Here is a 17981-nt window from a genome sequence, read left to right as displayed (position 1 = left end):
GCCTGTTTCCACGCTTCTTTATAATAATTTCTTGGAACGATAAAAAATGGGGTCGCGAAATCCGTTGACAAATGAATAATCGCAGAATGTCAGCTTCAGTTTTCTCATACATGTACTAGAGGTCAAATAAATGTTTCACATGATTTTAAGTTGTTTTGATACATGTTTCCTTACATGTTTCTCATAATGTGGACTGAATTTATGTAATAAAACTATTATTTTTGTTATTTTTTTCTACATATATTATAGACATCCTGAGGGGAATTTTCTTCAGAAAAAAGGGGAATGTTAATGTGTTTTAAGGAGGGTAATGAACCCAAAATGCCATCCCCCCAAAAATAAACAACAAACAAACAACAACAACACAAAAACACTAAGTTTCTTTCACCAGCATGATTGTGGTAAAGAATGAATGGTGAACCTACTACCATAAAAAGACATTACTTCATAAAAACAATGACATTTATGACGTATAAATTCAAATCTTCAATTCAATTCTAAATGAACGTTTGAAGGTAAATTTGTTTTGCGATCATCCAAACATACCTCGCAATAAAAAAATCCGATTGCCAAGGCACATTCTGGATTCGCCGACTCATCAGCAGTAACACCACTTTCAATGTTGCAAAGTGTAGTTTCTGTTGAGTCAAATAGGTTTCTATCTCGAAAAAATGAAACTATAGACTTTTTAGCTCACCTGAGCATGATGTGCTAAAGGTGAGCTTTTGTGATCGCATTTTATCGGTCGTTCCGTCGTCCGTGCGGCGTCAACATTTGCCTTGTAAACACTATAGGGGCTACATTTATTGTCCAATCTTCATGAAATTTGGTAAGAAGATTGGTCTCAATGAACTCTTGGATAAGTTCGAAAATGGTAACGTTTGCTTGATAAACATGGCTGCCAAGGGGCGGGTCATTTTTCCCGATATGGCTATATGGCAATAAAAACATTGTTAACATAATAGAGGCCACATTTATTGTCCGATCTTCATGAAACTTAGTCAGATGAATCATCCCAATAATATCTTGGACGAATTCGAAAATGATGTCAGTTGGTTGAAAACCATAGCCGCCAGAGGGCGAGGCATTTTTCCTTATATGGCTTTAGTGAAACATTGTTAACACTCTAGAGGCCACATTTTTTCCGATCATCGTGAAACTTGGTCAGAAGATTTGTCCCAATGATATCTAGGACATATTTGAATATGGTTCCGGTTGCTTTAAAAACATGGCCACCAGGGGCGGTGCCTTTGTCCTTATATGACTACATATGGCTTTAGTAAAACCGTGTGGACACCCCAGCGGCCACATTTATTGTCCAATCTTCATGAAACTTGGTCAGAAGATTTGTCCAAATGATATCCTGAATGAGTGCGACAATAGATCCGATTGGTTGAAAAACATGACTGCCAAGGGGGCGGGGCATTTTTCCTTATATACCTATAGTAAAACCTTGTTAACACTCTAGAGGCCACATTTATTATCACCACTTCATGAAATTTGGTCAGATGATTGGTCTCAATGATACCTTGGACGAGTGCGAAAATGGTTCCGGTTGCTAGAAAAACATGGCCATCAGGGGCGGGGCATTTTTCCTTATAAGGCTATATATGGATTTGGTAAAACTCTAGGGGCAACATGAAACTTGGTCACAAGAATTGACCCAGAGATATCTTGGACGAGTTGAACATTGATTATGTTTGCTTGAAGAACATGGCTGCCAGAGGCGGGGCATTTTTCCTTATATGGCTATATAATTATGGCTATAGTAAAACCTTGTTAAGACTCTAGAGGCCACATTTATTGTCCGATCTTCATGAAACTTTTTCAAAAGATTTGTCCCAATGATATCTTGGACAAGTTCGAAAATGGTTCCGGTTGCTAGAAAAACATGGCCATTAGGGACGGGGCATTTTTTCTTATAAGGCTATATATGGGAGGGGCAAAATGAAACTTGGTCACAAGAAATGACCCAGTGATATCTTGGACAAGTTGAAAAATTGTTCCAGTTGGTTGAAAAACATGGCCACCAAGGAATGGGTTATTTTTCCTTATATGGCTATTGTAAAAACTTGTTAACATTCTTTTATCACATTTTTTGTTCAATCTTCATGAAACTTGGTTAGAATATTTGTTTAAATGATATTTTTGATGTGTACGAAAATGTTTCCAGTCTGTTGAAAAATGTTGCCGCCAGGAGGTTCACAATTCATGAAGGAGGTTCACAATTCATGAAAGTTGGTTAGAAAATTTTTTCTTATAACATATTGGGCTGCACAGAACAGATCAGTTCATTTGAATCACTGGTAAGTGACTTAAGGCCTTTCAGCCCTCTTGTTTTCTTTGGAATCTTTGCAGAACCTTGCCTTTGTTGTTTTCTTGTGCTGCTCAGTTTTTTCATACAAACTGTTACTAAACTCCTGCACTGCTGAGTTCATCTGCTGGCAATGGGCATAGAAAATAACCATTTAGTTCTCTGTGTGTCTGACAAACCTCTCCCTCTTGTCAGGCCTCCTGATGACTTCAATGACTTCATTAATACTTTTTCTATAAAAGGTATGTTGAAAGACCGGCTCAATAATGTTCTGTCCGTTGTTTTACGTGAGCTACAGCTTTGAAAGCTTCGTGCACCTCCGGATGCGTTGCATGCAAAGACAACATATTTTGCAAATTGATATAGGCAATTTTTAGGTATTTATTATGACCAGATGATGCAATTCATCTTTTGCAATTTAGTTGCAATCTATTTAAATGCATGTCCAGTCACCAGTTCTTTCAGCTCCAATGAATCGTTGTAACAACGAAACCATATCCATGTACTGGAGCCTTGGACATGCCGTTCGATTCGAACACATCTTCGACCTTTTGTCTTCACGAAGAAGAACAATGGTTTTCAGATTTCCATTTGTTCTAATTTTATTTGCTGACAGAAGTCCATTTTCAAGAGCGTCATACAACATTGCAAAGTTTTGTAAACCAGCATTCTTCTGCAGATAGTTTCCTGACAATGATGCATCATCTGATGTATGATCAAGACGACCTCGAATATCTTTAAAGCAAAAAGGATATTTTGATCAAAATAGCCTATACTCTTTTTTTTCTGAAACCACACGGCCTTAGCTTTAAAGTCTCTATAACGCTCAAAATCAACGAAACGTTCGTAAAGAATTTCGTAAAAAAAGTTTACACCTAAACAATCATTGTTCCTTATAGCAATAGCCACAATTTTAACGCTAGATGTGGTATAATTACTTAGATTTTTGTAGATACAAAATGCTCGTTTTATTTTATTTGTGGACACAATAAATTCAAAGTTGAATTCCTGCGAATATATCTATTCATACGACACACGAACACTAAAATTGTACCATATTAGAACCATAATAAAAACGAGCATTTTGTATCCACAAACATCTATTTTATCAGACCACATCTGGGGTTGAAATTTCGGCAATCGCCATACGGAACTATAGTTTTTAATTGTAAAGCTTTATTTTACGAAATATTGTACGAAATTTCCATTGATTTTGAGTAGTATTGTTACTTTAATATTTTGTATGTAACATCGTATTCCGATCACTATTTTTTTCGGGAACTGCATTGGACTGTTTGATATATAACATTGTATAATAGTCTACAACGTTGTAATCTACAACGTTTTCTTTAAACCATTCCTTTGTCGTGACAACTGGCTACGCCGCAGAGGTAACATTTTTATCAACGTTCTACATATAATTGCAAAATTGCAAGCGGCGTCGGCGTCAATTGTTCGTCATTCTTGCGATAAGCACTTGTTGATACTGATCTTAGTGAATGAGTGTAAACGATTATTTTGTAAACGATGCGGTCGGAATAAAAATGTTCGGTTGATTCGTTTAGTAAAGTCAAGTTTCTCACCAACGTGCTTTTATGGTTAATATTCCCAGCCATATTCCAATAAAGATAAGTTCTCTTTGAGCAACAATTATATTAGGAAAACGTGAAATACACATAGTGATAGCAGCTAGCTGTACAACGCAGTACGACTGTGACTAAAACAGCAAATGTCTGTCATGTACTTTCAAAAATTGTTTGAACTGTTAAAAAGGTATGTCTTTGTATGTCATACCGCCCATAACAAAAGTTTTACTACATATATATTGGAGTCACTCTGTTGGTTTGTCGGTTGGTTGGTTTGTCAGTTGGTTGCATGGTTGGTTCAGATGAGCCTTCGCATGAAGAGAAACGCTTTACACATGTACATTATTTGACGAAGTATGCTCCTTTATAAAGGCAAAACTACTAATAAAAACATACAACCCGCCATTTTGTTATCGAATTCCGGATGAGAATATAACCATTAATTGTATGGACAGTTTAAAAAAAAATGGACAGGGGCAACACACCGAATTGTTTAGTGTTACAAACGCTTTAAAAAAATTCCCAGTACAACTAATGACTAAAAACTGTAATTTATGCATATATGTACGTCAATGTCAGAAGAGATTTTTCATTTTGGGATAACCATTTACTAGTCTTGGATAAAAATTGCAACTTTTTTCATTTATCAGTCTGCGAATTGGTCTCGTTAATATATGTGTATACCAGATTATATATTTTATATTGATATTTTACTAGCTAAACGTGTAAATGATCTCTAAATGAGGAATACCACGTGATTTCTTATCACGATTACGATGATTGATAACATTGTAGGCATACCTTCCACAGTCGCGTTGATGCGAGCCATTGAAAAGGATGAATTCTTCCATGTTTGTGGTGGTTGTAGTTGTTCTTTTTACGTTAGGTTTTGGCAAAATTGATGTCAAAACAAGTAAAAGAAACGATACATAGGAAACGGTCTCGGACAAAATGCGAATCCTTACCAGTAAAATCGTTGACCAAGAAGAAGAAGATCGACTTGAGGTTTGTGTGGCTGTTTTTGACATCGAACTCATTACGTATTTGAGTTTACGCGATATTATAACGAAGTAAGTGTACGTTCTGTGAAATTAAAATTGGTAGTAAACTATGGCAACTTGCACAGTCTTTGGGGAGAAGACAGCAAATGTATTATGCCAATAACATAAAATATAGTACAATGTGAAATATTGACATCATCCAGTAAATGCATTTAGATATCTACACATTTTCTTCCAAAACGTGTTTGTAGCGAAATCATTTAACCCAAATTTTGTTTTAGGATTTATCAATATCCAATTAATCTCAGGGAAAACTTCTCACCAGTAGCTCGAATGAAAACAAATTAAATGGCTTCGGCTTTTCCGTGTTAAGCTAATTTCTTGTTCTATAATATAACTGTTAATGGACGTTGATTGTTAAGGTTCGTTTCAGACTGTTGTGTAAATGACCATTTAAGCATCACTACGATACTTGTAGACACTGGATAGGCGGTTGCAAGTACTGTAGAGTTCCTGTAAGGATGCTCCAAGGACTATTCAAAATCGACAAAGTACGTGCATGTTACATACAAATGATTTATATAACATACCAGTTATATTGTTGCTTGTATTATATACATTGCAACGCAACATATGTTTGTATATACAAATATAACAACGTGTAAACCGTACTTGATTATCTTTTAATTTAATATATGGAAGGTGTGGCGGAAAAGGGCGGTTTTATTTTACAAACTTTGACCGAGCGTTGGAAAACTTTCCCATTTACATCATGTTTTGACCAACTTATATATGTCCATATATGTGAAGGTCGATAGTTGTAAAGGTTCTTTCGCTGGTTTTCGCTCGATACCAACACTGGCTTTGCTTGTGTAGAATTAGGGTATCAGTCACGTTGAATATGTATCTATGTTACAGTGTCGGTAACGACTGTGGCGTTTACTGCATGCATTTCGGAACAGGATCGCGTGAACATTGGTCAACACCAAACAATTGTTTTTGATGTGACATAGTCAAGACAAACGTCGGAAATGCATACAGAGGGACATCTGGAATTTTCAGGGCACCTTTCAGTGGCGTTTATGGTTTTCACCTGTCGATCATGGTAACGGGTGGCAATATAATATATTTTAATATTGTCAAAAACGGAGCAGCCGTCGGTGTGATGTGTGTTGAAGGAAGAGGATACAGCTTGACCACGGTAACGGAATTCTGGACAGTGGAACTCGATGTCAATGACGAAGTCTGGATTTGGGCGGATACGACATACAGCGCAGGACAACAAGGAGCTGTACATGGATGGTGCAACTCTGAGTTTTCAGGCTTTTTAATTGGCTCTTGAACCTCGCGGGAGATACTCTTATAACGAATGTCGAGTGTCACAATATACTATTCTAAAGTGTTCGAAATGTTTTGAACATGTTCCAAATAAAATTTAACAAGATTTAGTTCGGGTCATTTTACACGTGTTATCGGTGATGCTTTCTTCCAATCTGTATCAACAATAAATATGCGTGCCGAATTACGAGCATTATTACAAAGACCGTTGTTTCGGTTTAACTTGCCGCTTGTTATCATCAAAACGGCCCAAAGAACAAACGATGCAAATGTTATTTGCCGTAGAGAACATTGGTCACAAACTTTTGCAATAAACTTCAGACTTTATGTGCAATTCATGACAAAGGCACGTTTAACAATTAACGTAAATTTACACAGAATAGCGCACAGATACACACAGAATTTTGTAAATTATAAAGTTGAAAGTAAATTTCGAGTACTTACAAAGAAGTCAATAATGTAAGATGTATGTTCAGTATAATGTGTTGGCTCATGATTATGAATACAGTAGACATAATACATTAAGTTTTCGTGCCGATTACTCGGCGAGAGTATTTATATTTAAATCACCTTGAATAATGATATAATTTATTCGTGTTCCTCTGGCTAGTCCTAGAGAATTTTCAATTGAATGGCTAAATTATCAGCATTAGACGGTCCATTAAAAACGCAAAAAGGTACTTATTGATTGGCTAGTTTTCTATTCAAAGTTTAATATTACATAAAAAATAATTTTGGTTAAAGATGTATAACGGTATGGAACAGGCGAACTCGTTTCGATCAATCTGTTTGGTATTACTGCCTTGTTTTTATAACACTGCAACTTACTTAATTGTAAAACGTTTAATCGAAAAATCTGGCGTGAGGGCATTGGAGAGTATTCGAAACTTTGACCATTTATGACACACGTTGTGATCTACCAAAAAATCGAAACTGTTGATATTTACGAAACTAAAACAAATATTACCAAAACAATATTACAAAATTCATGCAAATGTATTCCTACAACAATATATCGACAATTGATATGAGCTGGTAAAATTTCCGTCGTGTCAGGAATACGGTTGTATTACTTTACTTTATTCAAAAAAACGAGTATTTCAACAATATTGCACGTAAACTAAAGTCATTCGACCTGTGTGCTTATGACGATTTGGAAACTTCAGCTTGAAAAAGCAGAAAAAAATATGTATATAGACACCGTAATTTTAGAAGGAATGCTACACGTACTTTAATTTGCAACGGTATTGCAAAAAAAACATCACGAATATATTCGCGGAGATTAACTGTATTTGTCCCTTTCCAGCGGAGCAGATGTTTTTAGTCCCAATTACAACACACACATTTCGTGTCACAGTAGATAATTTAATATATCAAAGCATAGCTATTTTACGTGTTGAATTTTATTTTATATAATCATAATTATATAAATAATATAATCTAATAACGCTGCATCAATACTCATAAATTACCATGAATTCTGTATCGGTATACCAGTTTTGCAATACTAACCAATAAAACACCATATGATCAGCTTTAGTTGACAAACTTTCTTTGACAATCATAAAATTACTATCTAACATGTTTTGTTGTCGTCTTTAAAATTAACAAAGTCGGATTATCCCTCATATTTATATCATCCAACGTTGATATAAAGCGATCGTCAAATATATTTTGAAGTATAAACTAAGAATTTGAAATACTCAATTTCATTTCCAGTTATGATGACAGAACATGATTTAAGGCGAAATTATATCAGGAAATAGTGATTATTTTTCTGTGTAAGTAATCGAAACGTATCCAAATAAAAGAAATTAAATTACTTCAAATGTGAACTTTTTGACAACAAAATAAACAATTCGTTATTTCATTTAACAATGTATCAACGAAAGATGATATAACCACCATAAAGGCAACCCCAGCTTCTAAATCATCCAGCCCGTTCTAAATACGTTTTATCAAGAGAGGCACCTTCTACAGACCTTGATTTCTGGATTGTGAAAAAGGTATATTTATCCTGCTGGATTCGCCAATAATATCCTTTGATAGAGTTGTGATTTGGTAAGTTGTATCTTGCCTTTACATGTGTATGGTTTATGTGAACGTATTTGCAGATACACGTATTTCGTCACAGCTTTCAATTTTAAATTCCTTGTATCCTTATGTAAGCGTTTGTTTTTCGCAACGTTTGAAACGAAATTTTCACGTTTTGGTAAATTGACACAATTGAAAAAAAATGTTTCAGAATTGCACATTTTAGTTGTAGTTATGATTTTTGCGAGGAAACAGTAATACTTAACATTCATCTTACTTTAAAATATCCATTATATGAATCTTCTTACGCTTTAAAAACCTGGAAATTATAAAGCGTTACAAACGCAAAAAGATTGATTAATTTGGACAGTTCTGTTGTTATCCTTATATTATGTGACACTATAAGGAGTGATTATATTAAGTATGAAATACACCTCGCACTGCACAAGCACGAATGGCCGAAAGGTCAGCGGCTCGAGCTCAATTAAGGTTTAATTAATGATACCTGGGCTATTTAGTTATGATGTTTAAATTAATCAATATAAAGCAGTTAATTACAAACTTCAATACATGGCAAAGTCTGTGAAAAGATCCATTTAAAGCCACGGGTTTATTTGAGCTCTTTCTCAGTTATTTCTTGTCGTGTCACATGCACATCTTTGGATTTTTTCAGTTTGGAGTTTAGTACACTATGATGTTTGATTCAAACCAGTTAACCCAGGAACAATTTAAGATATTTTATATTTAATTTATCGCCATCATATGATTGCAATATTATTGAAAGCTGCCAAAATACATCTAAAAATACATCACGCCTTACATTGATGTTGCAATATATTGATCAACACATCATGAAGTGTTTGTGCAAACTTCCTTAATCAAATTTTAGTTCCTAACGTATTACATAAATTTCTAGTTATGCCCATACTCATGCAGAACTTAAAACACATTAATACATAATGTAACTGTAAAACAATAAACATTCTCGCAAAAATTCAATCATAACGTTATCTCAATTATTTGTCGGTAGAAGGATCTGAACACATCGCAGTCATGTTCAGTTGACCTTTAAATTGCAAGTGTCATTGTTTCAACGAATCATATATATAGCCACATGAAGGCGATGAACTTTCATCCCTAACGATTCAATAAAAGCATTCCAAAGACGTTTAAAGACGACGATTTTACAGGTTATTGAAAGGTCATCTGAATTTGATTTTGTAATGAATATCATAATATTGAATCTAGGGATAGTATGGAACCGTAACACTGGAGATTAATGTTTTGGGATTGGGTTATAAAAAAAAATTAAAAATAAAAATTATCATGCACGATATCATCATTCAACAAGCAGTTATAATTACATGTTCGTAAATGACAGTAGCATACAGAGTCACTCATTCATTATTCAAACTGTATGTATATATGTAAAAGGGATTTCCATTTCAATTACATGTAGTTTAGTACGATATGTTTGCATTAGTTCCCTTCTGTTGGAAACACAATGAAGCTTTTACTTGTCTATTGTATTTTCTTTAAACAACCTTCTGGTTCGACAGATACACACAAGGAAATATACGTTTTGCTGAAAGTGGTACATTCATCATGATATCATACACTTGATGTTATTATTTATATTCTATTTTATATACGGTAAGGAGTTTCAATTATATGTGGGCTGCGCTTACGCTGTCAGTTTTTGGAACAACATATCATTATAAACGCATATCATATCAACATAAACACACATTCGTCAACATTTTATGATCATAATGCATATGATACATACAACCGCATAACATATAATTATAAACAAACAGGTTAACAGCATAAACCCACAACATACTATAATACTCCAACATCTTTAATAACATTCGTAATATTATCAGTAAGGTACTAAATGCCACGAAAATATTACATCACATTGTTATAACCTACATTATTTAAATGAAATACAAGCTTTTCATCGGTTAACAGACATTCGGGGCGTACCTTAGTTCGGCACTGGCTTTACAAAAACACAAATACTTGGTGCATTTAACGACAATATATAGTAAGTGCGAATGAATGGGCGCATTTGTAGTGCTTTTCGGCACTGATTATCTGTTTCCGACATATAAGAGTAATCCCATGTTTTGTTTCATGCTTTCGTAAAAACTAGACATAACAGTCAATTTTGTATATACATGTACACAGCATCGGCCTTTTGATCTGTTAACGTCAAAATCATTAGACTTCTGTCTTTCCTCGAAAGTTAGCAGTATAACTCCTTAATTATTATAAAGTCAAAGTGTTCGTTAGATATCGTGCGGAAACAACATTGTCAAACCAACCGGTGGACCGACGACTGTTCGACTCAAGGACATATATACAAAGCACTATATCCCACCTCTTCAAAGGTGAAACACAACAGTCATATTTATTTGAGGCATTACAAAATAGGACCAGGTAGAATGTGATCGGAAGCGGATGTAAGTATGAGTCACGAGACTAAAAGTGCGCCTTTCGAAATCATTTATACACCACAGTTATGAAAATAACGGCCATTAATACATATAATGTATCCAAATTTGAAGACACATTCATATATTTCCTTACATTATAATTTTGACCGTGTTAAGTTATATCAAAATGTTAAATGAAATATCTTAATCAGTTCTAGAAATAACAAATGTATATTTCTTCATACATTTATAGACCCGATAATGATTTTTTTTAAAGTTTCTTTAATTATCAGATATTGTGTAACGCTGATGACTTACTTTATATACAAATGCAGTTTTTTGCAGATTTTTTTTTCAATATAATTCACACAGAACATATGATTTAAGTGGTTGATATACATGTACACGAACTGTTGCATTTGTATTTAATTTTCATACTATATCATATTTGTATACGTTATGTCGCTTCTGTCGGCTGTCGCTTGTACAGTTTCTGATGTACAGATATTCGGTTTGGGTTGTTTTTGTACAGCTGTGGTTGATACCGGAGTTTCGAGGTATTCTTGGAAGTTTCTTTCATCAGAGAGACTTTGGTACTGGAATTGTTGTGCAGAATCTGAAAGTTTATTTATTGTTTAATGTGGATTTTATGAAAACTTATTGCACATGAATAATGATAAACCGATGCAAATCGACATTAAACAATACGTATTTGATAACTGTTATTACCAACAACGCAACGTTCATAGCTCCTATCCGAATGCATGATTGTTGTTAGGCCCAGACTTAAATATATAAATCATTGAGAATCATTAAACGCCATGACATTTATCAATTAATCACTTCAATAAACCGTTTATATTATATAGAGATTAATTGTATTTGATATTCATGCATACAAATGTTAATTTATTAGACAAAAAGGTTTAAGTTTTACCTTAAAATATAATACTTTTGTAAGTCACGTGTGTCATCATCTAGAGATCAGTATGTCAAAAAATACATGTCAATGGTATTTACTGAGATTGTCTAACCTACCTTGGTATTTGTAAGTTATCGTAGGGTCCAGTTGATGTGCATCGCTCTGAAATCACATATAGACCAATATATTGTGGTCATAGATGTGTATTGCCATTCAATTGAATTTCCATACTGTGTTACTAAAACTTATATGAACAATAACACCATTCATTGGACAAACCCAGTGGTTAAAATAATTACTTTTTTGTTGAATAAATATTTTGAGAGAACTAAATGTGTTATATAAAAAAAGTGACCAAGCGTGCATTTACCATGCAAATCGAAAACAAACAAGGGCTGTTTGTAAAACATGCATGCCCCCCATATGGGCTCTCCGTTGTAGTGACAGTCATTGTGTGAATATGTTTTTTGTCACTGTGACCTTGACCTTTGACCTAGTGACCTGAAAATCAATAGGGGTCATCTGCCAGTCATGATCAATGTACCTATGAAGTTTCATGATCCTAGCCATAAGCGTTCGTGAGTTATCATCCGGAAACCATTTTACTATTTCGGGTCACCGTGACCTTGACCTTTGACCTAGTGACCTGAAAATCAATAGGGGTCATCTGCGAGTCATGATCAATCTACCTATCAAGTTTCATGATCGTAGCCATTAGCGTTCTTGAGTTATCATCCGGAAACCGTTTTACTATTTCAGGTCACCGTGACCTTGACCTTTGATATAGTGACCTGAAAATCAATAGGGGTCAACTGCGAGTCATGATCAATTTACCTATCAAGTTTTATGATCCTAGGCATAAGCGTTCTTGAGTTATCATCCGGACACCATTTTACTATTAAGGGTCACCGTGACCTTGACCTTTGACCTAGTGACCTGAAAATCAATAGGGGTAATCTGTGAGTCATGATCAATGTACCTATTAAGTTTCATGATCCTAGGCATAAGCGTTGTTGAGTTATCATCCGCAAACCATTTTACTATTTCGGATCACCGTGACCTTGACCTTTGACCTAGTGACCTAAAAATCAATAGGGGTCATCTGCCAGCCATTATCAATCTACCTACTAAGTTTCATGATCTTAGGCATAAGCGTTCTTGAGTTATCATCCGGAAACCATTTTACTGTTTCGGATCACTGTGACCTTGACCTTTGACCTAGTGACCTGAAAATCAATAGGGGTAATCTGCGAGTCATGATCAATCGACCTATGAAGTTTCATGATCCTAGGCCCAAGCGTTCTTAAGTTATCATCCGGAAACCACCTGGTGGACGGACCGACAGACCGACATGTGCAAAGCAATATACCCCCTCTTCTTCGAAGGGGGGCATAATAACACACACACACACACACACACACGCACGCACGCACGCACACACACACACACACACACACATGCACACACACACACACACACACACACACACACACACACACACACACACACACACACACACACACACACACACACACACACACACACACACACACACACACACACACACACACACACACACACACACACACACACACACACACACACACACACACACACACACACACACACACACACACACACACACACACACACACACACACACACACACACACACACACACACACACACACACACACACACACACACACACACACACACACACACACACACACAAATATACTTTGCCATGACAATAAACTAAATGATAATAAAGTATGTATTTGCAACAGTGATGCGGCGACATAGCGTATGCCAAACCACGTTATTTTAAAAGCAATCACTTTTTACCAATACTTACTTCTGTGAATATTAAACGTCAACTTAGTTCGTCGTTGTAAAAATATTGTTATTTACACAAGGTTGAAAGCTATGCGCTTTCAAAAGTACGGTTACTATCATACGTACGATCCAAACTACACGTTCTTAGTAAGATGAAAAGATTCATAATATTTTGAGTGCAATTAACTAATTAATATATACATACTTCCAGTATTCAACGGTTTCTTACGAAGTTTCCAAATCAGTCTCTCCAAAATTAGTGCGATAATTCCTCCACCAATGACACAAGCCAGTGCCACACCACCTATTAATGGTGTCGTGCAAGAATTGAAATGCTGTGCTGCTTGGTTAGCATCTTCATGTGTATCTAATCCTAGAAATGATAAAGATGATCATCAAAGTCGGTCTTATCCATCGGAAATGTTTGGTGTTGTCAAGATAATATATGAATGTTAGACTATGCTTTAAGGGCACATACTTGTTATGTTCGAATTAAGTGTACTAGACGTAAGTGTATCTGTCTCTGTCGATGAACCAACAACATTATTTGCCAGCAACTTAAGCTCATAACCCGTTCCTGGTACCAAGCCTTCTAATAGGTATGTATTTATGAGTTGTGCACGAATATTCGTCCATTCTGTAGCATGTATCTTCCGAAACCTAATAACAAAATGCTGTTCGTCACCTCCATCAAAACCCGGTTCCCATCGAAGATTCATCGCTGACTCCGTGATGGATAGGATACAGAAGTATTTTGGAATATCTGGTCTTGCTATGCATAAAACACAATGGATGTAAGAAACACAAACAGTGTAATGATTACTAATAGGACATACTGAGTTGTAAACTAATTATACGCGGTGTACTCCACATTAACGACATACTAATACGCCACATTATTTATTGTATACTACGTACTTGTAACTTTAATTTTGATCGAAGTGACCGACGTTGTGGAAAATGAAGTTATTGTTCCATTCAGTGAATAATATGAGTTTGTGGCCTCACAAGAAATGTTCTCATCTCTGAACGTTCTGTTGAACTTTAGTATAACAGTGTCTCCAAAAGAAAAACCTCCTGGATAGAACCAGTGGTAAGTTGGAGGCGGAAATCCGGATGCAGAACACTGCAACTCCACGGGGATGTCTTTATGGACAGTTGCAGTTTCCGTAACGACTGTGCTGTTAATTGTAATTGAAGGTGTCGATACTGGATCTTTAATGTAAAAGGATAGCAATAAAAAGTGAAAGACAGTTCGATTTTAACATACGCAAGTAATACAATGCGAGTCAACATTTGTTCTGTATTTATACATGTTCAAGAGACGCCACTGTCTCACAGTGACACACAGGGACAAGTTATTTCATGTGTAGCAAGCTTATACGCGTATTGTGGATTTTGGGGTGAAATATTAAACTTTATTATTAAAATGGATACAGTGTGATGCAAAGACATAATAATTAGTTGATTATGGGTTAATATGAAAAATAGGATTGGTAAAACTTACATTGCACGATAATCCTCGTTCCTCTTTGCAATGTTATGTTCGTTGATTTAAACATGTAGTTTGCTGTACAGATTAAATTCTTATTGTTATATGATTGAGGCGTATATCTAAGATTGCTTGTTGCAATATCAGAGCTGTAAGCATAGCTGGCCATGTCAGTAATGTTCCGACCTTCTACAAACCAATGAATCCTTGAGACAGGTCTACTTGGTGATGTGATGCACGTGAACGTTGATTGATCATTGTGTACTGGGTATGATATGTTGGTATTCGGAAGCAGAGTTAATGAAGTAAGATTTACTGTAAGAAAATGACCATAGATGACAAAAGTATTATGCCCGTGAATATATCTCAAACATTGTTACGAATAATTTATGTTCTAGTTTGTGACAGGAGAAAAATCTGCAGTTTTACAACAATAATTGAAATATAACTTATATGTGTTTCCATTATTTTTTGTTAGGGTTAATACAAACAGTACGATACATAGATGTTTCAAATAGCTGTTCTGCTCATGCGGTTAATTAACCATTTAAATAAGTTACAATAAATTTGATTCATCTAAAATATTTTTCTGCATTCGTGTATAACCTGTCGATAATCCATCGAATCTGAAATGCGCTGCGCGATTTTGTTACGAGTAGTCAATATCTCAAGCGAGCGCCGGAACGTCTATGCTGACTTACATCGTTAATAAACAAGTTGAGCGCATGCCGACAACGGACACATGACCAGTCCGCACCTTTACAACGGATATAACAATCGGACGGTCGGATCGTACACGATCGCAACTGTAAATCGAGTGTTTGAAAATCGATCGGAAGAATCATCCCGAATATTCGACAAACAGACGCCGTCTGATAGCTCCCTTTATTTTTTTTGTCGATGGAGCATTAAACTCTAATGACGCCCGGTTAGTTTGTGAGCATTGTCGAAGAGGAATAAGCATAATTACAGCACTAATACTTAAGCAAAAACATCAATACGCACATTACGAAGTCTTATTTAAAAATCTATTTATCATACCTTTGCTGTAAATGCATATCGCCTGATGTTGAATGCGGTCATCTGTCGAACAGTAATATTCTCCTGCAGTTGTGTCATTAAAAAAATCAATTGTGATGTACATAGACGTGAGGGCGTCACTTGAAGAAATTGTGTAGACCCTAACCGTTGTTGCAGGGACTGAACATTCGGCAACAAACACCCGTATGCACTCTCCGAGTAATATTTGTCCTTTGTAACGCACTACTTTTCTTAGTTCTCTAGTATTCCAAGTGAAACTAAACACCAGCTGCACATTATGATCCCCGATCTCAGCATATTGATTAACACAGGAAGCTAAATCATAACTTGAAACGTATACATCGTATTCTAGGAAATTAATTAAATACATAAATATTCTGATTAACGAATATGGAAATGGTGATTATTTCAATGTATCCATAACGTACAGGAAGATAATGCATTTCGCGCGTTACATTCATTAAAATATAATACAATGATACCACATAAACAACTGCTAAGACTATATAATCCTCAAACATTTAATTCGAACCTTGGAAGCTTTAAAGGGGCCTTTTCACAGATTTTGGCATTTTTTTTAACTTATTCATTAAGTGCTTTATATTGATAAATGTAAACATTGGATCATAAAAGCTCCAGTAAAAAATCAAGAAAAAAATTAAAAAAAGGAAAAGAACATTGCCCGGAGCAGGTTTCGAACCAGTGACCCCTGGAGTCCTGCCAGAGTCCTGAAGTAAAAACGCTTAAGCCTACTGAGCTATTCCGCCGAATACACATCATGACGTATTTTATACCTTATATAAGCAATCTTCGTAGTTTCACAAAATTTAACGACAAAAACAGAACTCTCCAAATTATTCAATCGTTTCGCGTTGCAACGCTTTATAATTTTTAGGTTTTAAAATCGTCAAAAGATGCATATAATGGCTATATTAGAGCATGGTTAATGTTCAGTATTACTGTTTCCTCACAAATATCATAACTAAAACGAAAACTTACGAATCTGAAACAACTTTTTTCAATTTTGTCATTTTACCAAAGCGTGAAAAGATCCCTTTAAAATATTTGTCGATAATCAAAACTTACCATCAGCTCTGAACATTACAAATAACACCACAATAATAATGCGCAACACCATTTTAACTTCCTTCCAAAGCTCATGCGAACAAAGTAATGACGGTATGAACTCATGTATTCGGCCACGGGTAGGGTAATATACATACTAGTTGTGTGTCTGTTTTGACATTGTATAATTTCAGCTTGCATAACCGTGTGTTAAATATCTTCCTCTTATTAATCTTCCCCATTTTAAAACAGACTCGTAGTCTGTTATCATCGTGTTTGCAATATTTTTCGATTTATCTTTTTTTTTTAAATAATATAAACCGAAAGAACCTATTGAACACTAATCGTTTATTTGAAATCATTAAATATACACAAAAGTAAGACCAAATAACATTTCTTTCAAAGACATGAATATTTCGTATGACGTATTTAATTAAGCGAATTGTGTGTGTTTGTAATAATAGAATGGGGGTTTTGTACAATGTTGCTTAGCATGTAAAGGATATTTACGATTCACATCAAATAAACGAAGTCCGCTTTTCCAGCCGTTCTCATGGTTGAATGCGCATTGCCTATCCAGTAGTTTGTATCAGATAGTGGAAATACGCCATAACTTTAGCGCGAAATATTTCTAGGCATCTAATAATTTAAAAACAAATTACAAAACAGTTTGCCTAAACCGCATATACACACTATAAAGGCGATTTGGTAATCGTGTAGTTGCTTTGAAAAATATGTCTCTTGTATCGACAAGAGTTGGTGATACATGTTTTTTTCTCTCCATGTAATCGTGCTTCGTTCAAGTTCCTAGTACTTTTGCCATTTTAATTGTCGCATGAATTCAACGATTTTATAAATTTTCAAGAAATTTGTCTGAATACAAAATGTTGCATATGTTGCAAGTA

General features: G+C 35.2%; 1 protein-coding gene across 2 annotated transcripts; it reads right to left on the bottom strand.

Annotated features, from left to right (window-relative positions):
- Positions 1–10022: 10022 nt before the first annotated feature.
- On the bottom strand, positions 10023–17233 carry LOC127836568 (uncharacterized). 2 transcript variants are annotated; one of them, XM_052363225.1, is made up of 9 exons: positions 17098–17233; positions 16012–16326; positions 14986–15285; positions 14397–14693; positions 13957–14250; positions 13684–13851; positions 11756–11801; positions 11447–11502; positions 10023–11333 (listed from the first exon to the last, which is right to left on the bottom strand). In XM_052363225.1, the coding sequence occupies exons 1-9, from the start codon at positions 17147–17149 to the stop codon at positions 11155–11157; spliced, it is 1707 nt and encodes a 568-aa protein (XP_052219185.1). In that variant the 5' UTR covers positions 17150–17233; the 3' UTR covers positions 10023–11154. The 2 variants fall into 2 exon arrangements, with proteins under 2 accessions (XP_052219185.1, XP_052219186.1); XM_052363226.1 differs by lacking the exon at positions 11447–11502.
- Positions 17234–17981: the final 748 nt, after the last annotated feature.

The sequence above is a fragment of the Dreissena polymorpha genome, chromosome 6, assembly GCF_020536995.1.
Source record: "Dreissena polymorpha isolate Duluth1 chromosome 6, UMN_Dpol_1.0, whole genome shotgun sequence".
In the NCBI taxonomy this organism is placed as follows: Eukaryota; Metazoa; Mollusca; class Bivalvia; order Myida; family Dreissenidae; genus Dreissena; species Dreissena polymorpha.
Note: the sequence above shows the minus strand (reverse complement) of the source record. Positions and strands in the feature narration are given on the sequence as shown.

Bases quoted from the DNA above. Each gene is read 5' to 3' on its own strand.
- LOC127836568 (XM_052363225.1), bottom strand. From the start codon at position 17,149: ATGGTGTTGCGCATTATTATTGTGGTGTTATTTGTAATGTTCAGAGCT. The intron at 13,852-13,956 runs GTATGTGCCCTT...TATCATTTCTAG, and splicing joins ACTTAATTCGAACATAACAA to GATTAGATACACATGAAGAT. The intron at 11,503-11,755 runs GTAGGTTAGACA...TATATATTTAAG, and splicing joins GATAACTTACAAATACCAAG to TCTGGGCCTAACAACAATCA.